Consider the following 22,684-nt stretch of genomic DNA (forward strand, 5'->3'; position numbering starts at 1 on the left):
GGGAAATTTAAAGTCGAAAGTTGAGCTCCGTGTCAACACATCCTCACAATATGTTTGAATGGTGTAACACATAAGTTGAAGAGAGAGAAAAACTTTCTGTAAGAAAATTAAAGCTCTGATGGGAATGGTTTACGGTTTAAAACGAGCTCTCTAATCTCCAGGGACAAACTCAAGGAAGTTACAGGCTCAACAAACTGCAGTTTTTTCTTTAAAAGTGCAAACAGCTATTTTTGCATGATGGAGCTTTATAATTCCTGTTGTCGTTACATGGTCAAATATGTTCGGTATATTGCTGGCTGGCAGGAAGAAGATATTTCAGACTGTAGTTTCCATTCCACAAAAGGAAATGAACTCTTACACTTTGACACCAACTGGGATTTCTTTAATTTGACTAACCATGCAAAAAAACCAACTTGTGTTCTGTGATATTTTTATTCTGACAAGTCTCACTCCCAACCAAGCCCTAATCTTGGGATTATTTATCCATCCAAAAGAGCCGTTTCTTATTTTAACGTGTCGATCTCTAGACTTTTGCCCTTATGAGTCATCAAGAATGCACTTTAACAATGTTTGATTGGCTCGCATGGCACCAATCAACTGGGCTCTTGGCTGTCTGAGAGAGGTCAAATGCCAAACCACGAACCTTTACAGGCAGCAATCTCAGCCTCACAGGAATGCATAGTAAGAAAACGCTGCAGCTTTGGGAGATGGACATGATTACACACTAACTGATGCAGTTCCACAGCATCTCTATCCAACAGAGAATTATAGAGGACATGTTTCATCCTGAAGGAACGTTTATTCACATAACAAAAAAGGGCTTGCATTACGTCACCGCGTGGAAACAGCTTTCAGATCAGCTCCGACAGTTGGCCGCCATTGGTCATCCAGTGTGAAAACACACCCGCGGGAGCGATTGGGTCATGGTGGACAGCGGGACTCGTGTTTATTTCAGGAAGGAGCTCCGATTTGGCAACAGACGCGGCATCGCAGGCCGAACCAGAGACACTGACGCCGTCCTCTGGCACAGCTGCACTCTGGGATGCCGCGGTCAAGGCGCCGTTTGTGTCGGTCACAGTGGTGCTCGGGGGAGCCGGGCGGTCATCTGCTGCCTCTGTGGTGGCCGGGCGGCTGGGAGAAAGTGGAGCAGAGGTGATCTCCGCTAGCTTGCTGTATAATGTCCTCAAGGTCACGGGAATGGACATGAACCTGAGACATTGTGTTTAAAAAAGGTCAGAATGAGGCCAGGATGCAAAAAAACACAGGAAATGTTTGGTACATTTTTATACTATGTTAAATGTCAATTATATACTGCTGCAAAAACAATGTGAGATTGTCATCATTATGCAAGTTGTGGCTCCTACTGAGGACGGAGACCGGGAGCCTCCTTCTTCTTAAACTGTAGGGAAAGAGAGGAAGCCATACCTCTTCAGGACAGTAGAGAGGTATTCATCCATAGAAGGATCCTCTAGTCCTGCTCCGAATAAAGTGCAGGTAATCCCACGAGAATCCGATACGTTCACCAGCACTGTGTCCAAAAAAAACAAAAAACAAGTCAGATTTCTATGTCATTATTATCACCATATTATTAACAGCCACAAGAGAAATAATGGTATATTCTGTAATGCTCACAAACACCGAGCGACTCGGTGTCAGGTTGGTGGAAGGTCACAGAAAAGCTGGTCTCAGACTCCGGAAGGACTTCGAAGTGCAGGTCACAAACCGAACCTGGCGGCAGAATCCATCCATAAACCACCACCACACAACTCGCTAACTTCATTTTTCGGATGTCTATTTTATCCGATTTAAGACATCTCCTACCCGTTTTGGCACACTGAGAAGTGATACAGCTCCTCAGCAGGGTGTTGATGGCACACTGATGCCGGAGCAGCTCCAGTATGGTTACGACGTGGGCAGGATGGGTGAAGGGAATGCTGTCCACTAGAGTCCCTCTCTGGGCAGGAACCTCCCATGCAGGTCCAGGGAGGATATAAGTGTGCGTCGCACCACCAGGAAGAGGCTGGGCAGAAAAACTCCTTTCATGTCGTACACTTTGTCTAAAGCTTGCATAAGGATTTAGCTTTACATCACATACATACCACTGTAAAGATAGCATCCTGCTCATCTAATGTCCCCCCAGGGCTGTTAGTGCTCAGTGAACGTCTCATCAGAAGCTTGGGTATTGGTGCCCCCTGCAGGTCAACATCGGGTATGGCCACATCTATGAAATATCACAGAGGTACTGCTGTTTGTTCAAATAGAGAACCTTTAAAAAGTGTAATCTTTACTCTGACCTGTAGTCTGGCTGAGCTTGTTGACAAAAGACAACATCATTGGGATTGCTGGCTGCAGTTTGAGGAGGAAGCAGGCGGGCAGCGACTCATGCGGCGCCTCGCTCAACGGCAGGAACACAGGATGACTACTACAGGAAAGAGTTTCAGCACATCAACACCAGCAGCACTGGCATTCACATCCACCGCACGATGTCAGAACTAAAGTATCCTGTAGAGTGCGAGAATAAACACGTCACCCCTGGGGATCCAGCTGTGGAGGCTGCGGGATCACAGATGCCATCTGAAGTTTGTGGATTACATCACTGGCACCTACAAACACCTGAGCTGCCAGAATGACTGTCTCTGTGTCGGCTGTTTTTTCCATAACAATACATTTAAAAAAGGAAAAGGAAGGAGTTACATGCAAGAATGAGGCCAGGTCTATAAAGTAAATCAAATTGCTCAGCAGGAGCTTTGACATCTTACGTAAATCTGAGGTCTTCATTCCATCAGAAGGAGGGATATAATACTGGATAGTCAGGGGACAATCTAAAGTGATTAGTTAAAAATTAATTAAAGAAAACAAAATATGTGCATAACTTATGTTTTCACTTATGCACCTTCTTTTCCAGCTATTAGAAACCCAACCAGGCCATTGTTAATCATGTCCACATGAGGGTCAGAGTCCTTTAGTACCCTGAAAACACATTAAAAAACTGTGCTGTTTAGAGCTGCAACCAGCAATTCATTCATTATCGCTTAATCTGCAGATTTTCTTAATCAATCGTTTATGAAATGTCAAAAAGTAGTGACATTACAACTTCCACAGGGTGAAGCCCATAATTTGCTTGAGGTTTGCCATTTTGGAGCAACTATTTATGTACATTTAAGTTTAATTTAAGTGTATTTCCTGTTCTTGTATGACGACTTCAAGTATACTTAGTACACTTAAGAACATGGCCGTGTATGGGGATGTTAGACATACTTTCATTATTTCCAGATTCTTTGTTAGTATATTTGCAATATCCTATTAAAAATGTAAATATATTTAAAATACACTAAAGTATATTTATTTGTTCCATGAGGAAAACAAGCAGGAGGTTTGCATGTTTGAGAAGCTGGAGGAGACAAATTAATTAATTGCATAATCGTCGCAGCTCTTAGTTGTACAACCACTTTTGGGGCATTTATGTCATTATGTCACTTACCTTGGCAAATGTGACATTTGCTCCAAGTCTTTCCCGAGGCATTGCAGTGATGCGAACAGTTTTAATTTAGTTTCACTGAAATAAAAAAAAAAAGGCAAATTTCTAAGTTACTGCAAGTGGCCCAAAGCTTTTATAGGTTTAATAATATTTAAAGAGTAGGTACTTGTCTCCAGGGATGTTGTACTGGACGTAGAGGTCTGCCAACTTTGTGGAGAACTCAGCAAATTGTTTTGACCTGCTCCATAAAAACAGCACCATCAGCCTCTAAGACTATTTATTGTTTAGGTAATCATTTAAACGGCACTTGTCCTCCAACAATTAAATCCATCATCGCTCAAACGCTTACCTCAGCAGCTGTAGAAAGGACTCGCTGGGCTGCAAGACAATTTAATTTTATCATCACGCCGAGTGATGTGAATGTCAGCGTATAGTCCACTTACAACAGGGGATCCTCCGTGCGGGGCCACTTTCACCTCGCTGACCGCGCCGCGCGGCAGCAGCACCGCCTCCAGGTAGAACAGATCGGCTGTCAGGTAGCATGTGGCCTCAGTGAAGTGGAAGCCCATTCTAGGGAGACGGAGCGTGAAGATGGGAGGACAGTCGTGACCATCACGTTATATTACAAGAGAGCTCGAACAAAACAGGAGATTGATAAGAAGTCATGAAGGGATTTGAAGGCAACTCTGTACCCTTGTTGTCCGGCAATCACCTCCAGACGCGACCTCATGGTATTCATAGAGGACACTGGAACATACAGAGACCGACTCACTCTCAGGGAAGGTGACACACATGCATTTAAATACGCACATAAATCATTGGCATGTTGTTTGTTTACCATTAAACACTTCTTGGAGCCGTTCCAGTGATCTAACCAGCGGCTTACAGGGTTTGGATTCATCTTTGGGTTTGTCCTATTGAGGGAGGGGAAGAAAAACAAACAATGGGACCAGTTGTGTGGCACAGTCATCCTTGTGTAAACGGCCCTTGGTCTTCCCAGCCCACGCCATGACATCATTGCACCGCAGAAGAAATATTGACAGTTGGATGCTTTGCTCTTTGGGGTTTGTCAATGCTTAGGTTTTGAGATGCCTGCTCCTATAAAAGTCCACTTCAGCATCACTGCTGGCAGGAAACTGCATGTAGAGCCTCAGCCGGCTTATCCCGTCGGACCATACATCATACAGACTAATCACGTTCCTTTACAAAACTCAAAACTGCTACGCTCCACTTTGTATTAATCCTAAAGTATTATCTATCCTGCTCCTTCATCCATGGCAAACCTAAAGAAAACGGAACACGCCCTCTCATAGCCTCAGAGCATACACATCAGTATAGCAGAGCTAAATACACGTAAGAGCACTTTGCCGCCTTTTATTTGAGTGTGAAAGACATCAGAATGTGTGACACGTTGCGTGTTTGGCACTTGTGGTCAGATGATTCACATCTGCAAGTGGAGCGTCTTCCAAAAGAACAAATAGCGCTCATCTTGCCAAACATGAAAATGTTGAACATATCCGAAAACAAAGCCGTGCCCACGAAGCTTAAAACAACTCGATTTCGCTTCCAAAACTATACTCCATGTGGTTGAAGTGTATCCAAGTCACCATCAATGCACAAACGGATCCAACAACAAAGAGTGGTGTGTTCCCGGACAGATGATCTCATTCCCGATGCATTACCACACCAGTTCCTGATTTGCAGCACATCATCATCCTATTAGAGAAGCCGTGCTGCAGTAACAAGTCTGCAAACTTTTATTTAAGCATCACATTTCACTGCACGGACCTAAATAGAAAGGGGCATACCTTCAATTAACCATGCCAATGGGAATTTTATGGAATCTGCATGATTTGCACTGTGGTATGTTTTAAAAAAAAAAATGTGTGTGGGGGTGTAAAACTAGCATGCTGGTGTGTTTCTTGGAAATTGTCCTACCATGCATCTTCGCACAAGCTGAAAGGTCTCATTCCATGTCTTCTCTGCAAATTTTAGGTGCAGCTTAGAGATTATGGACGTCATGGCTAAAGCCCACATATGAGAAAAAGGGTTTAAATATTTAAAAAATTAAGTTTCCACAAGCATATATTTGTAATTTCTTCAATAAAGGCTATTTTAAAGTTATTAATAAACAATTAATTTAGCTATTAACAACTTTAAACCAACATTACCTTGCTCCTAAAAGTCTACGTCACTCTTGCTGACATGACGAAGGGTTTCCACCTGGACTAACGTGACAATATTTATGCGGATCATCCAATTAGTCAATTATCTTGCATGTTAAATCCATTTAGCCCTTAATCTGTCTCTCATGTTCCAAACACGAAGCAGAAATAACTAAACGTATTGCAATTTCTAATTGTTATGCAATGTTTTAATTAGCTGGGAACTGATGTGACATTCCCACAAGAAGTAAAAAGCTTGTCTGGTTCTCTCGGACGGGCGGGCGTTGTCAGACGGAGCCAAGCCCACAGGACGTGCAGCAGTCAGCCCGTTGCTAAGTCTCTGGAGTTAGCTAGGGAGCTAGCCATGAGCTAACAAGCAGCTAGCTGACTCTTCTCTTCATTTTGCCACCGTAATTCAACCTCCGTCAAACGTCGCGCCAGGGTGAACACTGTTTAATTCACCGGTAGGTGTTATTCACATAAATGCGGCTGTTTTAACGCTGCTCATGTTTGCTCTCTGTCATTTTTTTATTTTTTTTACGTTGCATCATTTAGTTGTGATTAGCTGCTCGTTATCGCTTGCTAGCCTTTTTTTTTTCGCCTGTGCGGCTACCTTAGCAGAGGCTAGCGAGGGTCGAGCAAACATCTGTTGCTGGGTAACCGATTTTAAGGATTTAGTATTTTAATGGCTCATCTGTGCCGCTAACATGTTGAACCACCCCCTTCAAACGGGAATTGACGCCCAGGTGGCGTTAACGTGCTCGGGGTTGGTTAGTTAGCTTGTTAGCCTGCATCGCCCCTAATGCAGTCAACCTGCTAGCTCGTTCACCTGCTGTTGACATGACACCAGCTAACTTGCTGTTAAGTGAGGATGATTTAAAGAGCGTTGTTATTCGTGACTTCAGTCAATGTCGCTGTGTTATTTCCGTGGAATTGCCTGCTCAGCTAACAGTATAAACCATCGTATTGTGTTCTTGACGTGTCTGTGTTATTAAGCAAATTGTCATGATTCGCTATACACATTTGTTTTGCGTTATGGTCACACACACACAGTTACACCCAATGAGGTCATCATTGAAACTAGATAGGTTGTTGTTGTTGCTGTAAACGTTTCCAAACGTTACTGTAAATATTACGTGTGGATAGATATGCTTTAACAGACTGCAAGCCACTTTTAAGAGATTTCCTTATTGTACCACGATAAGGGGGTTTAAACGGTTAAACCAAGAGGACAGTGCCTCCCTGTATTTAATTGTAATATTGACTTTTGGTGCATACACCCCTTTTGTTAATTTGTATAATGACCCGTTGGCTGCATTCCCAACTGTCTGTGTGGACCTGTGATAGGGAAAGAGCATTAACACACACTTCATGGTGTTCCCATAGTCTTCTTGGACTGTCCAGTGTGAGGAAATTCACCACTAAATGTATGTGGCGTATGCCAGATTTCAGCCAGTCCTCTCAAAGTTTGGGAACTACTGCCAGATGTTACTCCGAAGCTCTAAAAAATAAAACTGTATTGCTTTCCCAAATGGCTTTTCCTCTTAGGTTAGTGGAATTTGCCTACTGTTTGTCATGATGTGCAGTCGTTAAGTTTACTTATCCATAAGTCATAAACGTCAGGTTTTCTCAAAGGATGCCACAAGCAATACTTCACCGCATGTTTGCATATTTATGATTTCATCACGTTGCAAACATTTCTGGCAAAATAGCGTTGCGTTCACAAGGTAGCATCTTATTTTGGCATGTTTGCTGATCTGCAAGTTTGACCGTGAATGCACCTTTCTGGCAGACCCCTTTTCAAACTTTTGTGTTCATGCAAATATCGTTTTTGTTTATCTGACCCAAATAATTTCTCCATATTGTATGGGAAAACACAGTGAAATATTATTTCTCCAGTAATGAAATCTTTTTTTATGATTATTTTTTTTGTCTCTCGAGGGACATATAAGCTTTCTGTAGACGCATAGCTTCAGGAAGGAACGATAATGAAAAATACCAGATTGGAAAGCAATTTCTAATGCATCAATGTGGGGCTGGCGGTAATTTCCACTAGTCAGCTCGCCGTAGTCCTAACAAGGTACAGAGAAAAATCCTCTGCACTACCATTACATTTATATTGTAATGGTAGTCCATCTGGCTTTTATTTTATTGCAGTGAGACACGGGGACAGCTTTGCAATCTGACTGTGCAAATGGAATTTAGTGCCTTGGAAATGATGATGAAACATTCTTCTCTCTTTTCTTTCTTGCTTTTTTCTCCACAGGAATCATCATTCAGCACTTTGTTGCAGCTAGATTTTGAACTTTCCACCTTTCCTACTTGGATCCCTTGGTACACGGAGCCATGGCAGCTGCTAAGCCAAAAGGGCAGAACTCTCTAGCCCTTCACAAAGTCATAATGGTGGGCAGTGGAGGTGTAGGGAAATCAGCCCTCACCCTCCAGTTCATGTATGATGAGGTGAGCAGGATCAAAAACAGTCAAATCAAATTCATAAATTGTGTGAAAATTTCTCGTTTGCATAACACATGACCAAATTCACCCATTTTATTGTCTCCCCCTTGTAGTTTGTTGAAGACTATGAGCCCACCAAAGCAGACAGTTACAGGAAGAAAGTGGTGCTGGACGGAGAGGAGGTACAGATTGACATCCTTGACACAGCTGGACAGGAGGACTATGCAGCCATCCGAGATAACTACTTCCGCAGCGGGGAGGGTTTCCTCTGTGTATTCTCCATTACAGAACTGGAATCGTTTGCAGCAACAGTCGACTTCAGGTCAAGATTTTTACAAGACTGTTTTCCATACATAAGAATTTAATGACAGTGACCATTAGGCATCTTCCCCCTGCTAAAATGCATAAACAACGTATGCTGTTTTGACATTTTGGAACCATTGATGGCAACTGTGTTCTCTACACTTCTTCCTCATTCACTTTGGCCAACTTATTTACATAATGGCTGAATGACTTTTCTTCTTTTTTCTTTTTTTGTTGTTGCAGAGAGCAGATTCTGCGAGTGAAAGAGGACGAGAACGTGCCCTTCCTCTTAGTTGGTAACAAGTCAGATTTGGACGATCGACGGCAGGTCAGCGCAGACGAGGCGAAGGCACGCGCTGAGCAGTGGGGCGTGTGCTATGTGGAGACTTCGGCCAAAACCCGTGCCAATGTTGACAAGGTATGTTTGACTAGGAACTCTCTGCGGCGCTTATTTAACACGTCACACTACCGCCGTTGTGTTACACGTCACGCTCCCTGGTTCCACAATGTTGGAATGCTTGTGTTAAAGAAGACACCATTGCAGCACAAACTAAATTTCAGTATAAACAGTGCGATTGCAGTATACTGAGGGGTCTTCTTTCTGTGATTATGGTGGGGTCTTTGTGTGAAAACGCCAAACATCTTTTGATTTAAGAAAATGGGGAAACATGAACTTACTTTTTGCCTTTTTTAGGTGTTCTTTGACCTGATGAGAGAGATCCGGGCGAGGAAAATGGAGGACAGCAAAGAGAAGAATGGGAAGAAGAAAAGTAAAAGTTTGGCCAAGAGAATTAGAGAAAGATGCTGTATTTTATAGTGGTAAAAGTGAGCAGGCTTGCTGCTTATGTAAATATACATTTCTCAGACATTTGCATTTATTTTGTGCCCATACCTGACCATGACTCTTCTCCTGGCTAACAGGACATCTGACCGTGTGTCGGTGAGTAGTAAGGTGGCACTCCATACACCATTTATAGCTCTAACTTTTTATGTGCTGACACTCCAAATAATTTATGTACTCTCTCTTACTCTGACCACATAACAGAGTGTAATAAATGGATGGTGTTTGATTTGGGGATAAGCTCAACAAGAGGCTAAATGTTACAAAACCTTTCATTGTAAAGTTTGATGTGTATAATATATTCGGACAACCGTGCAGTTCAGAAGAAAAGATAGAAATGAAACTGTCAGAGCCAGGGTTTAAATGGGGAAGTCGTAGCTGGAGCTTGGGTTGTAAACGTTAGGGAACAGACTCGGCAGTGTTGAGTCAACACAGAATTAATCAAGTGCCAGCAAGGAAATGTACGTTGCACTGGTGGATCAATGAAGCATTTTAAATAGAAAGATCCTTACTTGGAGCCACAATTTGATGCCATTCCTATTTGTTGTTTTGCGCCTCAATTGTAAGACATAGTAAGGTTATGAACACCTCTGTGAAGTCAAACTTTTTCTTGTCCTATCATATCAACCAGAGTAAGATATAAGCGCACTGATGTTTCTGTTTTCCCCCCCTTTGCGTCATTTTGTTGAGTCCTCTCAAATGCACAAACAACATTGATAATTACCCTTAAATCTGTGAGGGATTTTAAAACACTTGAACTTTTTTTTCACTAATAACATTTCAGAAGTTTACCTCACTTGGCCAATGACTTTAATTGCCTTTTTTTAAGGAATCCCTGGTGCTCCTGATAAAAGGCGATTCCATAACACTACATCCTTTACATGCTGTTTTAAACGCATCTTAAAGTTGATCAAATAATTTGCTTAAAGTCATGGAAGATTTATTTTGCTAATTTTATTATCCTGGGTCAGACTTTTAATCATCAACCTTGTAGTCCCCTCTTATTTCTATTTTTTAAATGTATTTATTCGTAGGGACTAGTGGGAATAAATCTGGATAGATGAATTTTAAGGCGTATAATATCAAAAACGAATGCAAGCTTAATAGAAGTAAGATGGTAAAAGTTTCTCTCAGTCACCAAAGAAAAATGCTAGCTAGTACAAACAAGTGCCCACTTATTACTGGAAGTGAAAGACAACTTGCGTTAGTGGGCATCACAAGGAAGCACTGCAGTGTTTGTGTACAAAATATCTTTGTTTAACTTGGAGGCAAAAGTTGAGGAACTGAAAGAGTTTAATAGTGAACGGCCTGAGAAAGAAATGCGAGATTAGGAGTGATTTTTAGTAATTTGTGTACAGTGCATCACTGTTGCCTCTCTGTCCATTGTGAATGTGAATCCCCCCCCGCCCATACCCATCCTGTTTGCCTGTAATCTTAGCCTGCCAGTGATGTGCAGAGTTTAGAGGTCATTGACTTTCTACTTTGTTTACCTATGTTCCATTTTGTGCAAAGCTTCCCGGCGTTTTAAAGCTGTAGTGACCACTTAAATGAAACACCTGGCGTTCATTTCCTCTTGCTCTTCACGGAGTAGTAACTTTACAGGCAAGTGAGGATTGAAAATGTTAAAGAAATTGGCAAAATAAGAATGTTATACGTGATTAACGGCTAAATTGCATAGACCAAAACACACTGTGAAATCGACCCCTCCATGTTTTTGGGACTCAGCCACTTTTAACTTATTTTAAATAACTTATTTTTATTATTTCAGAGTCTGACCACCATTCAGATGTTATTGCGACATTTCAATCTGATCCAGTTTAAATGTGTGCGTTGCTAACGGCAACGGCCCACTATTTGCATAAAATGATTTCCTCAACAAATAGGATGGCCAACACTGGAGTCTATGCAAAAAAAATAATGCTAGTTGTAAATGCTAAGAGGAAGAGAATAGGAAACCATTCAAGATGCTGTCAGAGAGTGCACTTGAAGCATTTAAGCTTGAATACCGTTTAGAGATCTGACCACAGCTCAGAGAACTCCATTATCAGTCAAACATTGTGACCTGTTTATTTTATATTGGAAAACGCTGAAGATTGTCTTATTGATTATCTGAGTTAATACATGAACACTATGTAACTCCTGGCTTTGGTTACAGGCTTTGCTCATCATATATTTATGTGTGTTAATTGTACAAAGAAACGCATTAATGCAAAAGAATGTCCGCGGTGTTTCGTGTTAACTGAAAAGCACACAGTAGAGAGAGTTTAAAGATATGAAAAATGTTGGGAAACCCTGGCATCAGAATGTTTAGAAAGTAGTTTGGGTTAATATGTATTAAGGGCTAACCTCCAGTGCACCACACCAGGATTGACACACACCTGAAAGTTAAAGCGACAGGCACAGAAACTCACATAGTGTAGAGAATTGCAGTGTGTTATGGCATACCTTCCTTAGCTTACGGCCATTACGTAAACTGCTGCGTGTCTTCCTCGTCGAGGCTTGCAGAAGCTACTATACTTAAAGTGACCACCGTAGTGCTTGCTTACTCTTAACATTGGCTTAACACAGTCTAATTCTTGTTTCAGTGCTTTCAGACGCATACATTCATAAACCTTTGTCATCACGTTAACAGACTTGACGGCCCTTTCCAGCGGGATTTAAGGGGTGATGCTAAAACCGATATTTGTGTGAAAGCTATGAGCAAACTGTCCCACTGGGTATTCATGTTTTGCCTTTTTATATAAATACCCTTGGAATGAAGAGTAGATATCTATGTCTTTGATTGGATGGTTGTATGTATGCCATCGATTCAATGTTCCCTTCATGTTTACTTATTTTGAACATAACCACTAATGTAGCCTATTTGTGAATGCAAGAGGTGACGCTTACATTTCATTTCATTTTTTTTGTGTGTGTGAGTAATTTGGAAATGGCAAATAAAATGGATATTACTAATAACCTTTTCCAAATGTATTCAGTTTTTGTGTGAATATTTCTGTTGAGATATTACACAGAGCAGGCAGAGGTCTCCCCCTGGGACTTTGCACCTTTCTCATATTTCTGTGAACACGCTGAAGAGCTCAGATTTCTTTTCTATTGGTGAAGGTGAATTTAAAGACTTTTAGACCATACGTTACACTACTATATACTAGTGAATTTTAATATATGTTTTACTCCATTTTATATATATATTTTTTATGACTATCTTGAATTTGTCGTGTTTCTAGGTAGTGTTGAGGGCAAAATTTGACTGCAGCTAATTTGTTCTTGTTGCACTATATAATGTATAGCACATGCAATCACACTGCTTGGTTCAGTCCATGCATTTACACAGTCACACTGGTTCTTTGTGCTGCATATATGGTCCTCATAAAGCTCCATTACAGCAATGTCATTGGAGGACAAAGGGACGCATTGATTTACCATAGTACAGATATGGATATGTTCAGTAGTTTGTGTAGACCTTTGCTGTTTTTAAAACAGTGGAACTTGGGGGTTTAAAATAGTATTTAGTGCACAATGCAGACTATTGGAAAAACGTGTATTAAAGTCAAATATATTTGGTTATGTACGCAGATTAAATATATCATATTTCCAGATAATGTGGGAATCTATAAAGTTTTTTTAAACCAGGTGTCAAAACGTTTTTGTGCATTACCAGTAATATTTTCAGCATTTCAATCCAACTCTATATCTTTAATTTTAGCCTGTAATATTGTAGCAGTATTTCTGTTTTCTGTTTCATGTGTATGAAATAATTAAATCAAATATTTAGCTAAATTAATGTCTGTAAATCCAGTTTTCAAATGATCTACGATCATGAAATATAAAACAAGGCAATACAGTGTGTTTTAATTGATACATTGATTTGGAAATGTTTACTTTGTTTTATATTTTGAAAGTAGGGGTTTCCCTTGGCGGTGACGTAACCGCTGATCTGGATTACGCATACGGGTATCATTGGTTCACGCCGACGCACAAGGCCTGTAGTTTGAAAGCTGTCTGGGCCCTGGCGACTTGTACCGTTAGCCACATTGCGAACAAAGTTACAATATTTTGAAAGAAATTCAAGGAATTGCGGAGCCATTTTGCCCGGAAACACGTTTGCTACTTTTGGACCATGTGGCGGTAAGAGGTAGCAACAACCCGGCGGGATACGTGGAAGCAGGCGTGTTTTTAATACCATTGTTATATCGCATCTTGACTGAGTTGCATTGAACTCCACGCAAGGAGAAAAGAAAGCTAGCTGGCTAACGTGCTAGCTGGCTAGCTGGCTAGCGGCGGCTATCCAGCCAGCTCGCGTGCTATTCACTTCCTTGTTGCACATTGGAGTGTGATGGAAGCCGAGAAGAAGTTTGTGAGAAGGAGACGGAGTTTCTTTACCTCCATTTCAACACTATCTGGTTAATGGATTCACATGCTTGCAGGAGCTGTAACGTTACAGAAGAACTGGATTTTAAATTTAGAGGGGCTCTGGGCCTGTGCTTTGACCATGAAATGGAATGCGACTGTCTAGCTGGACACAGTTAGCTATTCGAGGCTAGCTGGCTAAACCGACTACCGTTAGCTCGCAAATCTAGGAGATTTCCGTCCTGGAGCACAATGGTTGAGTACCGACTGTCTCTATAACAAAGCACAATATTGTGGATTGTATGTGGCGGAATCTGCAGACACCGAGTGTCATGAATTAACTACCGTCGACGGTAACTCACTTTTTTATTGAACCTCAAACGAGCTAGTATTGTAATGCTAATGTTAAGCTTGTGATTTAGCTAGCTAGCTAGCTGGCTGTCCTAATTGTGAATGTGCTGTAACGTTAGCTACATAGCCTGTTAACGTTACGCAGCTAGCCCAATGTTTTGTTCCACGACACAACAAGGAACATAGTTTAGGAAAAGTATATAATATAACGATTATTCTCAACGTGGGTTTAGGCTTTATTTGGTAGATAAATGCCTAATTCAGAGGTGCTTCGCGAGGGTCGGGGACGGAGCCCTTCTGCTCAGAGAAATGCTAACAGGCAGGACAGGCGTAGTAAACCAGGGAGCGGCGCTGCTCAGCGAGACCGACACCGTGAGAAGAGGCGGCCGTCGGCTTCGAGTAGAAAGAAACGCAGACAGGCCAAGCCAAAAGACTTGTGGTGTACCGGTACAACAGGAGACCCCGGCCTCAACCGAAAAGGCACTTTTGATAAAGACGCTGAACTTCGGACATTGGTAGAGTATGATGACGTGAGCTCCCAGTCGGAGCGATTTTCTGGCAGCCCCTCTCCTAAACTCGACCCTCATGTAGACAGGCTCTCGGTGGACCGACTTAGCGATGTTGACTTTGGTGACTATAATGGACCAGCATCCCCTGACAGAAGTCGCCCGAGAGACCGGGAGGCAGTGTGCATTAGCAAAGACGAACAAACAAGAGGACCATCTGAGAGGAGCAAGCCAGAGAAGGAGCCAGGCAGGAAAAAGGACCACCAGAGCCGTGAGAGGGACTCCTCGAAAGCTAGGAGTGGAGGTAGCCTTAGTGGCTCTAAAAATCACAGGGACACTACAAGGAGCAATGACAGAAATGGTAAAAGGACATCCACAGTCTCTCAGTCCTCACAATCTGCAGACAAAAAGGATTCAAAAAGGCCCAAAAGTAAAACAAGATCTGATAAAGAGACCCCATCTGCATACAGGGATACTCCACAATCTTACAGAGATGACCGTGAAGAACCCAGGGCATACAAGAGAAGTCCTGGTTTTAAATCAGAAAGTCCCTATGGGACGTCATTTCCATATAGCTACCAGTCTCCTGCTGGTTATAACCAGCATATATCTCGAAGAAGTCCAACTTACGGGAGCAAAAGACTCTCTCCCAGTTCTGCATATTACAGCCGGGATGCAGATGGGTATGGGGCATATGGTGCGTCAAAGTCACCGAGTACATACTCCAGCAACAAAAGAAAGCGATCCCCGACGAGCCCGGCAAACTGGCGCCGGTCCCCAAGTTATGGCCGCCACAGTCCGTATGAACAAGGAGAGTTTGGTTCAAGTCCTTATGGAAACCGCAGGAGATCACGAAGTCCGTACAGAAAGTCCATGAGTCCAAGTCCAGATGTCAGGTGAGTTCTTGTAAAGCAGCTGGTGCGTGTTCCCTTTTTTGTCTGTGGTGTTTTTGTTTAGTGTGTGTTTATATTGAGCAAGCCCTGCAGCAGATTTGTTTTTTTTGACTTGCCTGACATTGATTCCCCGCAACAGCGGTTGTAGATTTAACAGTTTGAAAAAACGCTGCAACCAAAACAATGACACGGACGTAACATTTATTTTCAAATGGCTTTACGTTTTCTGCCAAAATTTTCTGGCATGCCTTACAAAAACCTTTTGGCCAGAGTGTTTATTATTTGAGAGAAGAAGTCCTGCATGTGACATTGGTGTAATAACTTGCTCTATATGTTATGTTTTCATGTCCAAATTACCACGAGATTTCTATCTCATGCAAAAAAAAAACGGTCACATGAAGTTCATAATGTTGACCCAAAATCTAAATGTGTCCATGTCATTTTCTTTCCAGGCGATCTGCTAGGTCACGTAGCAGAAGTCCATACACAACCTCAAGGCATTCACGCTCTCGTAGCCGTCACCGCCACTCTCGCTCCCGCAGTCGCCCCCGCAGTCGCCCTTCCAGCCTCTCGCCAAGCACGCTCACCTTCAAAACCAGTCTCGCTGCTGAACTCAGTAAGCAGAAAAAGGCGAAAGCTGCAGAGGCAGCAGCCAAGGCCAAGATCTCCAGCAACGCATCTACTCCAACCAAGGGATCCTCATCTGCTCATCAACCGAGCCCTAAGTCCAATCACACATCCAGAAAGGGCCGCCCTCCCTCTCCACCACAACCAGAGAAAGGTCCCAGAACGCCCACATCCACCCAGCCCCAGTCCCCCTCTGACAGGCTGTCCAAGAAGACCGCCGAGCAACAGATCAGCAGGGACAGAGATGGAAAGGGGAAAGAAGACGCTGTACATCGGGACAAAAGGAAAGCACCAGCATCTGGGCAGAGCAAAGACAAGGAACGAGCCACTGGTCCACTCATCTCTACTCTATCTGCCCTACCATTGCCCCTTATGGTTCTTGAGCACATGGATAAAGAAAGGTATGCATGGGTTTTCACGCCGAACAACCAAGAATCTTTATGCAACATTTATTCTTGATTGTTGAGCTCTCTGTCTCCTGCATTTTCCTATCAGCTTGAAGGACAGCTTGCTCTTGGGAAAGAAAAAGTTGGAGAAAAAGGCCCGTCAGCTTCTCTCTGACTTGCCTCTACCCCCTGAACTTCCTGGAGGCACGTCTTCCCCGCGCAGCCCACCGGACGACAAAAAGTCCCAAACCATTCGCCGAAGACCGAAGTATGTTATGGTGTATTTATTGCCATGTCATTTTTTTCTTCTACTGTTATTTGCTGCATGATTACTTTACTACCACTGAAATATTTTGTTGTAATTTCCAGAATTTGTGGCCCAAGATACGGCGAGATTAAGGAAACTGAGATAGATTGGGGCAAACGCTGTGTGGACAAGTTTGAGATCATTGGAATCACAGGGGAAGGCACCTACGGTCAGGTGTACAAAGCTAAAGACAAAGACACCGGTGAGTGTTTTTAAACATGTAGGCTCGTTTATTACTCGTCATTAACATGTTCCTTTTAGAGGTGGAATTAAGGTTGGCGATGATACTTATCTCCTGTTTTAAATGTTCTAGTAGTAGTCTTCTTGACACCCTGTTCATTCTTCTGTTTCATAGCTGAAATGGTGGCTTTGAAGAAAGTTCGGCTGGACAATGAAAAGGAGGGCTTCCCTATCACAGCCATCAGAGAGATCAAGATTTTGCGGCAACTCAACCACAAGAGCATCATAAACATGAAGGAGATCGTCACAGACAAGGAAGATGCTCTAGATTTCAAGAATGATAAAGGTGCATTATGCTTTTAGTCGTCGTGGCGCCATGATCCTGCCACGCAGTGTCGGTTTGTTTAATACGTCGCCTTTTTTTTGACGACCATATCTTTCTTCTCTCATCTCAGGTGCTTTCTATCTTGTATTTGAATACATGGACCACGACCTGATGGGTTTGCTCGAGTCTGGCCTGGTCCATTTCAACGAGAGCCACATCAAGTCTTTCATGCGACAGTTGCTGGAGGGCCTCGATTACTGCCACAAGAAGAACTTTCTGCACAGAGACATCAAGTGCTCTAATATTCTGCTCAATAACAAGTGAGTCCTCAGTATTTTTTTCACTCAGACAGAATGAACCGTTTTTGCATTTTATTACATAGTCACACATATTTCCCTTGACTAAATTCAAATTGTTTCCCCCCCTCAGAGGTCAAATAAAGCTTGCAGACTTTGGTCTTGCTCGGCTTTATAACTCTGAAGAGAGGTGAGTTTCCCATGTTTTTAGTAGATACACATCACACCTGTTAAGCCTTGCCTTTACAATTATTTTCACTCATGTCTGATAATTCTAATAAATACTTTCGTTGTCATTTTCAGTCGTCCATACACAAATAAAGTGATTACACTATGGTACCGGCCCCCAGAGTTACTTCTGGGAGAAGAGAGGTACACGCCGGCTATTGATGTGTGGAGCTGCGGGTAAGAGCGGATGTTTTGAACTTTATTTGTTGTTAATACTTCTGCTTCGGTGATATTATTTTTTTTTGTGTCATTTATTGTGGTGAATTGTATCTTGTTTTTTTCTCCCACAGATGCATTCTTGGAGAACTTTTCACAAAGAAACCAATCTTTCAAGCAAACCAGGAGCTAGCTCAGTTAGAGCTTATCAGGTGAGATTGATGTAAATCACGTTAATGTTAATGTAATTTAGATCCAGGTGAGAACTCTCGTCTGGTTCATACATAGTGGTGCACCCACTTGTGTCAGAGAGAGACTGAACATGGCTTTTAGCTGCGTAAAACAGGAAGAGAAAGCAGTTATCATTGTTTTTCCACTGATCGCCTCCGTCGAACAAAAAGCTATGAGCAACCACAAGATGTGTTTTGAGTAGCAGGCGTCACTTGTTGTGTTTTGACTGCCCTTGTAGAGGAAAGGTGAAGGTGGTTATTAATCTAGTGGAGACAATCTGTTTTGTTTTTAATTGTTTTCTTCCCTCACTTTATTTATCCTTTTGCACGGTACGGTACAGTGGTGAGGAAGGAGAGAAAATATGCTCCAGTGGAATCAAATGTGACTTAAAGAAACTAGTCTGGCTGGTTCTCTGGGTGTAGTCATGAAGTTATTTAACGACTTATGTAGGAGTCATGATCATTTGATCCAAACATTGCCGCGTTCTGCTTTAACAAATGCATTTGTCTTTTAGCCGAATATGTGGCAGCCCCTGCCCCGCTGTGTGGCCAGATGTAATAAAACTTCCCTTCTTCAACACCATGAAACCAAAGAAACAGTACAGGAGGCGGTTACGAGAGGAGTTTGCTTTGTAAGTTAATGTTTATGATGTTTAATTGAATATTTGGAGATTGAGCCATCTAGCAGTGCATTATACTGATATCTTGTGTCTCTGTTGTTCAGCATCCCTCCGTCCGCCTTGGACCTGTTTGACCACATGTTGAACCTGGACCCAAGCAAACGCTGTACAGCCGAGCAAGCGTTGGGGAGCGAGTTCCTCAAGGACGTGGACCCAGACAAGATGCCCCCACCAGAGTACGTTCACGGTGCATCAAAATATTTATCCTACGCTTTATTAGCAGGATTACAACGTTAACGTTTTCCATCTCTCCAGTCTTCCACTGTGGCAGGACTGTCACGAGCTGTGGAGTAAGAAGCGTCGGCGACAGAAGCAGATGCCAGACGAAGCGGCGGCCCCTAAGGCGCCCCGCAAAGAGCTGGGACTGGATGACAGCCGTAGCAACACTCCCCAGGGCTTCCCTGCTCCTGGAGGTATTAAGGCTCAGAATACAGCCGCTTCTACGCTGCTGGGTAGGTTTAACTACCGTTTGTATTTGTTCTTAATATTAGCTTAGTCAATAGCTTTTAAATTACTGGTATGAAAGGTGCTGTGCTAATGACACGATGATTTGAGTATGATGCAATCTGTTCAAAACGCGTACTTCATACTGCTTTGCAGAATAATTTTTCTTTTTCTTTTATACTCCTTTATTCCCTTATTTAATCTGTCTTTTTACAATACTGGTGTCATTATTTCCACGTATGACACTTCTGGTCCTTGTTCTAGTCAGGTGGACCTATAATCTTCCGTCTTTTTGCAGATCCAAAGGGTCCAAACTCCCAGTTAACCCAGGAGCAGCTAGCTGTCCTCCTGAACTTCCTCGGCCAGCCCAAGAGTTCAGCCAACACGGCCCAGTTTGTCCAGTCCATGGGCACGAAGGTCAATCAGGAAACATTACAGCAGCTCTCAAAAGCCCTAGCTCCCACTGACGCAGCTGAGCCTCCTCCACAGCCTACGCCTGCAAAACCTCCCCCGCCCGCTGCACCTGCAGGTGTGCCCCGTACACCCCCAATGCCCAAGCCTCCTTCGCCCCCCATGTCTGCACCGTCGGGTATTCCTGAAGGAGAGGCCGCAGCCGCCACGCAGACAGCCATGACGATGCTGCTGGCCCAGCTCCTCCAGGCTCAGCAGGCTCAGAGGCAGGAACCAGGGGATGGTGGAGAAGGGGCGGAGAGTACTAATCCTGCAGGAGCAGCACCGGGTGGGCAGCCTCTACCTCCAGAAGTCAAACAGCCTCCAGAGCCCAGCCCAGTCACCCCAGGTAACCCTTCTGTTTAATCCAGTGAGACAGCCTCTTTGAGGGCCCTGCCACTCCTTTTGTTTTAACATATTTTAACCATGCGTCAGTGGCCGTTAACAAAGATGGGTTGACCAGATGAGTCATGTATAATGAAACGCCGAAGAGAAAAGTGGATCACAAGGGAAATGGTCATGGTGGAATACCAGTGAAGTATATTAGGATCAAGGCCTTGTGTAGAATAAAAAAAGAAAAAGAAGAATTTAAAATGTGATAAGATGTAGGGAATTCACATTACCCCTGGAAAACAAACACAATGCTGAATAATAAATCCAATCCATAATATAATGTTGTAATTTCTGTCTTTCAGTGTCTGAAGCAGGTGGCATGTCCATCCTGCCCCCAGACCAGAGGCCACCTGAGCCTCCAGAGCCTCCTCCACATTCTGACCTGGACTACAGGCAGCCTCCACCTGAACCCAAGACTGGCCACGCTCCACCTATTACATCTGCAGGTGGAGGTGATGGAGGGAGACCCCCAGAGCCAGACTACCCACCTCTCCCTACTGCGGAGGGGCCTGGATACGGTGTAGACTACATCCATCCTCCTCCGCCCCCCTTCACTCCTGCAGGGTATGCGGACGGTTACATGGGTCACATGTTAGGTGCAGGCCTGCCCCCTCACGCTCTGAGAGAAGTGTTTAGCGGACCTGGCCAGGCTGCTAGCTCCTCGTCTGCCGCGGGCGTTCATGCCGCGGCCCACCCAGACCCCTTCCCCCCAGGAGCCACTGGACCCAGCAGCATGGTGTTCACTGGAGACAAGGACCACCGTTTTACATACAATCACAGCCCCTTACCTGTGGAGGGACAGCCCAACCCCAGTGCTATGCACTTGTACAACCATGCCATGGGTAGAAAGGATGGTGTACCTCCTCCCCCACCCATCCCAGTGCCAGGACAACCCTGGGGCTCCCCTTCCCAAGTGGGGGCTCCACCACTACCCATCGGCTTTGTCCCACATGTGAACTCAGCAGCAACAATCAGGGGACGAGGCCTGCCTTTCTGAAAGACTGGAAATAGGAAATGACAGTGGACAAAGGGCTAGAGGACTCATTTTGAGCCTGAAGCCTCTCAGGCCAGACCAGTGGGATCTCAAGATGCACACTCTGTTTGTAATAACTTAAAACTGTGCAAGGCATCGTATTCCTCGTCTGTCTGGAATGTGTAGTACGTTGCAGAAAGACAGCCGAATAACACCAGAGGAGCTTTTCTTGCTCATACCATTTTCCTATTTTTTGTAATCTATTCTGCTGTCTTTTAAATTAAAATTTACCTTTTTTTGAGTGTACATTTATCTGGCCGGGTAAATTTTAAATCTCATACTTTTCTGTATTACCCTTCTGTAATTGCTCCAGGGCGGACTAGTATTAATGTTTTGCACTACTGACTGAAGTAGGTGGAAACTATTTTAGCTATGAAAGGAAACTGGTGGTGTGCTTTATCTGCACAATTAGGGATGTGACAAGTAATGTAGATTCCTCCTTTTTATTATGGCCATTATTATGTTGAAACAACGACGGCTCAGTTGATTGGGTTCATGGCATATCTTATCAGCACAGGGAGCTGTTTGAGGAATAAGGACTGTTGGTTCCAGACAGAGTGGTAGCACTTGGACGACTGCAGCAAATCCGATCTGACGTCCCGGAGAAAGGCTGTTTTCACTATAGTTTCCACATGCCTTTTCACCAGTAGGTGTTGTAAAATCATGAACAAAACACAACCCAAGTTCAAAAATAATGTCTTTTTTTTTTGTATTAAACTGATTTTGTCCCCCCACCCTCCTCCTTTGGCAAATGTTTATTAAAGAAATGCCAACGATGTATCATTGTCTGTTTAATTACTCCTCAGTTAACGTATATAAATGACCGGTGGATGTGGTGACTTCATAGATCGCACCACTGGATGGCAGTCTCACGTCAAATACCACCACTCACTCACCATACTGGATGAACATGGTTCCTGTGGTGCTGATTGACTTTCAGGGCTGCGACTGTGAGGCCGATGCACTCACTTTAAGTGTCATTCAAAAGCAACAGACCTGAGCTGACAGCAACTATTTCACTGCAGCCAAATCATGACACTTTATACACCACTCATAAAAGGACAAGCACCCTAGAGTGAGTCAATATAATGCAATTTCCAGCTGTATTTATGACATGAAAGCTACCATTTTTAGAAAAGAAACTGCCGCGTTGGCGCTTTTATCAAGGGAGATATGGCTACGGAGACACACGTTTCAGACAACTAATGCACGACTCAAACACCGACCCGGAGCAGTGCAGCTGTCGGGATGAAAGAAAATGTTCTTCGAGCACGTTCACTCACGTCTTTGAACTTAATGGAAAACAGTTTCTCAGATCACAAACCAGACCTCCTGAATGCTCCCTCATAATGCCAACTTTGATAGGAATTCTTCTGGATGACGGTAGACCCTTTTTGCCACTTTCACCTTTCTCAAATAAGGTGTTGCTTTCAACTAAAATCAGCTTGCACATCACATTCAAATCCATTGATTTTCCCAATGTTTCTCACTGAAGAGAATATTACAGGTTGATGAAGCATCACAATTAAGGGCGAACTTACGATACAGTAACCTAGATACAAATATATCTCGCTATTACAGATTATTATCAAGGTAAAATAAAGAAAA

General features: G+C 43.3%; 3 protein-coding genes across 3 annotated transcripts; 2 read left to right on the forward strand and 1 right to left on the reverse strand.

Annotated features, from left to right (window-relative positions):
- Positions 1-409: 409 nt before the first annotated feature.
- med1l (mediator complex subunit 1-like) lies at positions 410-5,787 on the reverse strand. Its single transcript, XM_084034279.1, has 17 exons — positions 5,650-5,787; positions 5,417-5,502; positions 4,317-4,392; positions 4,171-4,225; positions 3,922-4,048; positions 3,828-3,856; positions 3,645-3,716; positions 3,482-3,556; positions 2,894-2,970; positions 2,760-2,822; positions 2,531-2,645; positions 2,295-2,422; positions 2,100-2,221; positions 1,822-2,020; positions 1,633-1,728; positions 1,426-1,528; positions 410-1,209 (listed from the first exon to the last, which is right to left on the reverse strand). Exons 2-17 carry the CDS (start codon positions 5,498-5,500, stop codon positions 852-854), a joined length of 1,779 nt encoding a protein of 592 aa, XP_083890405.1. The 5' UTR covers positions 5,501-5,502; positions 5,650-5,787; the 3' UTR covers positions 410-851.
- Positions 5,788-5,970: 183 nt separating this feature from the next.
- On the forward strand, positions 5,971-12,204 carry ralaa (v-ral simian leukemia viral oncogene homolog Aa (ras related)). Its single transcript, XM_084034280.1, has 5 exons — positions 5,971-6,107; positions 7,910-8,103; positions 8,211-8,419; positions 8,644-8,818; positions 9,095-12,204. The coding sequence occupies exons 2-5, from the start codon at positions 7,990-7,992 to the stop codon at positions 9,215-9,217; spliced, it is 621 nt and encodes a 206-aa protein (XP_083890406.1). The 5' UTR covers positions 5,971-6,107; positions 7,910-7,989; the 3' UTR covers positions 9,218-12,204.
- A 1,040-nt stretch (positions 12,205-13,244) lies between these two features.
- Positions 13,245-21,854, forward strand: cdk13 (cyclin dependent kinase 13). Its single transcript, XM_084033500.1, has 14 exons — positions 13,245-15,344; positions 15,794-16,369; positions 16,464-16,622; positions 16,724-16,863; positions 17,017-17,187; positions 17,297-17,486; positions 17,596-17,652; positions 17,766-17,867; positions 17,981-18,058; positions 18,592-18,708; positions 18,801-18,932; positions 19,012-19,208; positions 19,499-19,999; positions 20,346-21,854. The coding sequence occupies exons 1-14, from the start codon at positions 14,194-14,196 to the stop codon at positions 21,038-21,040; spliced, it is 4,266 nt and encodes a 1,421-aa protein (XP_083889626.1). The 5' UTR covers positions 13,245-14,193; the 3' UTR covers positions 21,041-21,854.
- Positions 21,855-22,684: the final 830 nt, after the last annotated feature.

The sequence above is a fragment of the Eutrigla gurnardus genome, assembly GCF_963514095.1.
Source record: "Eutrigla gurnardus genome assembly, chromosome: 18".
Taxonomy (NCBI): Eukaryota; Metazoa; Chordata; class Actinopteri; order Perciformes; family Triglidae; genus Eutrigla; species Eutrigla gurnardus.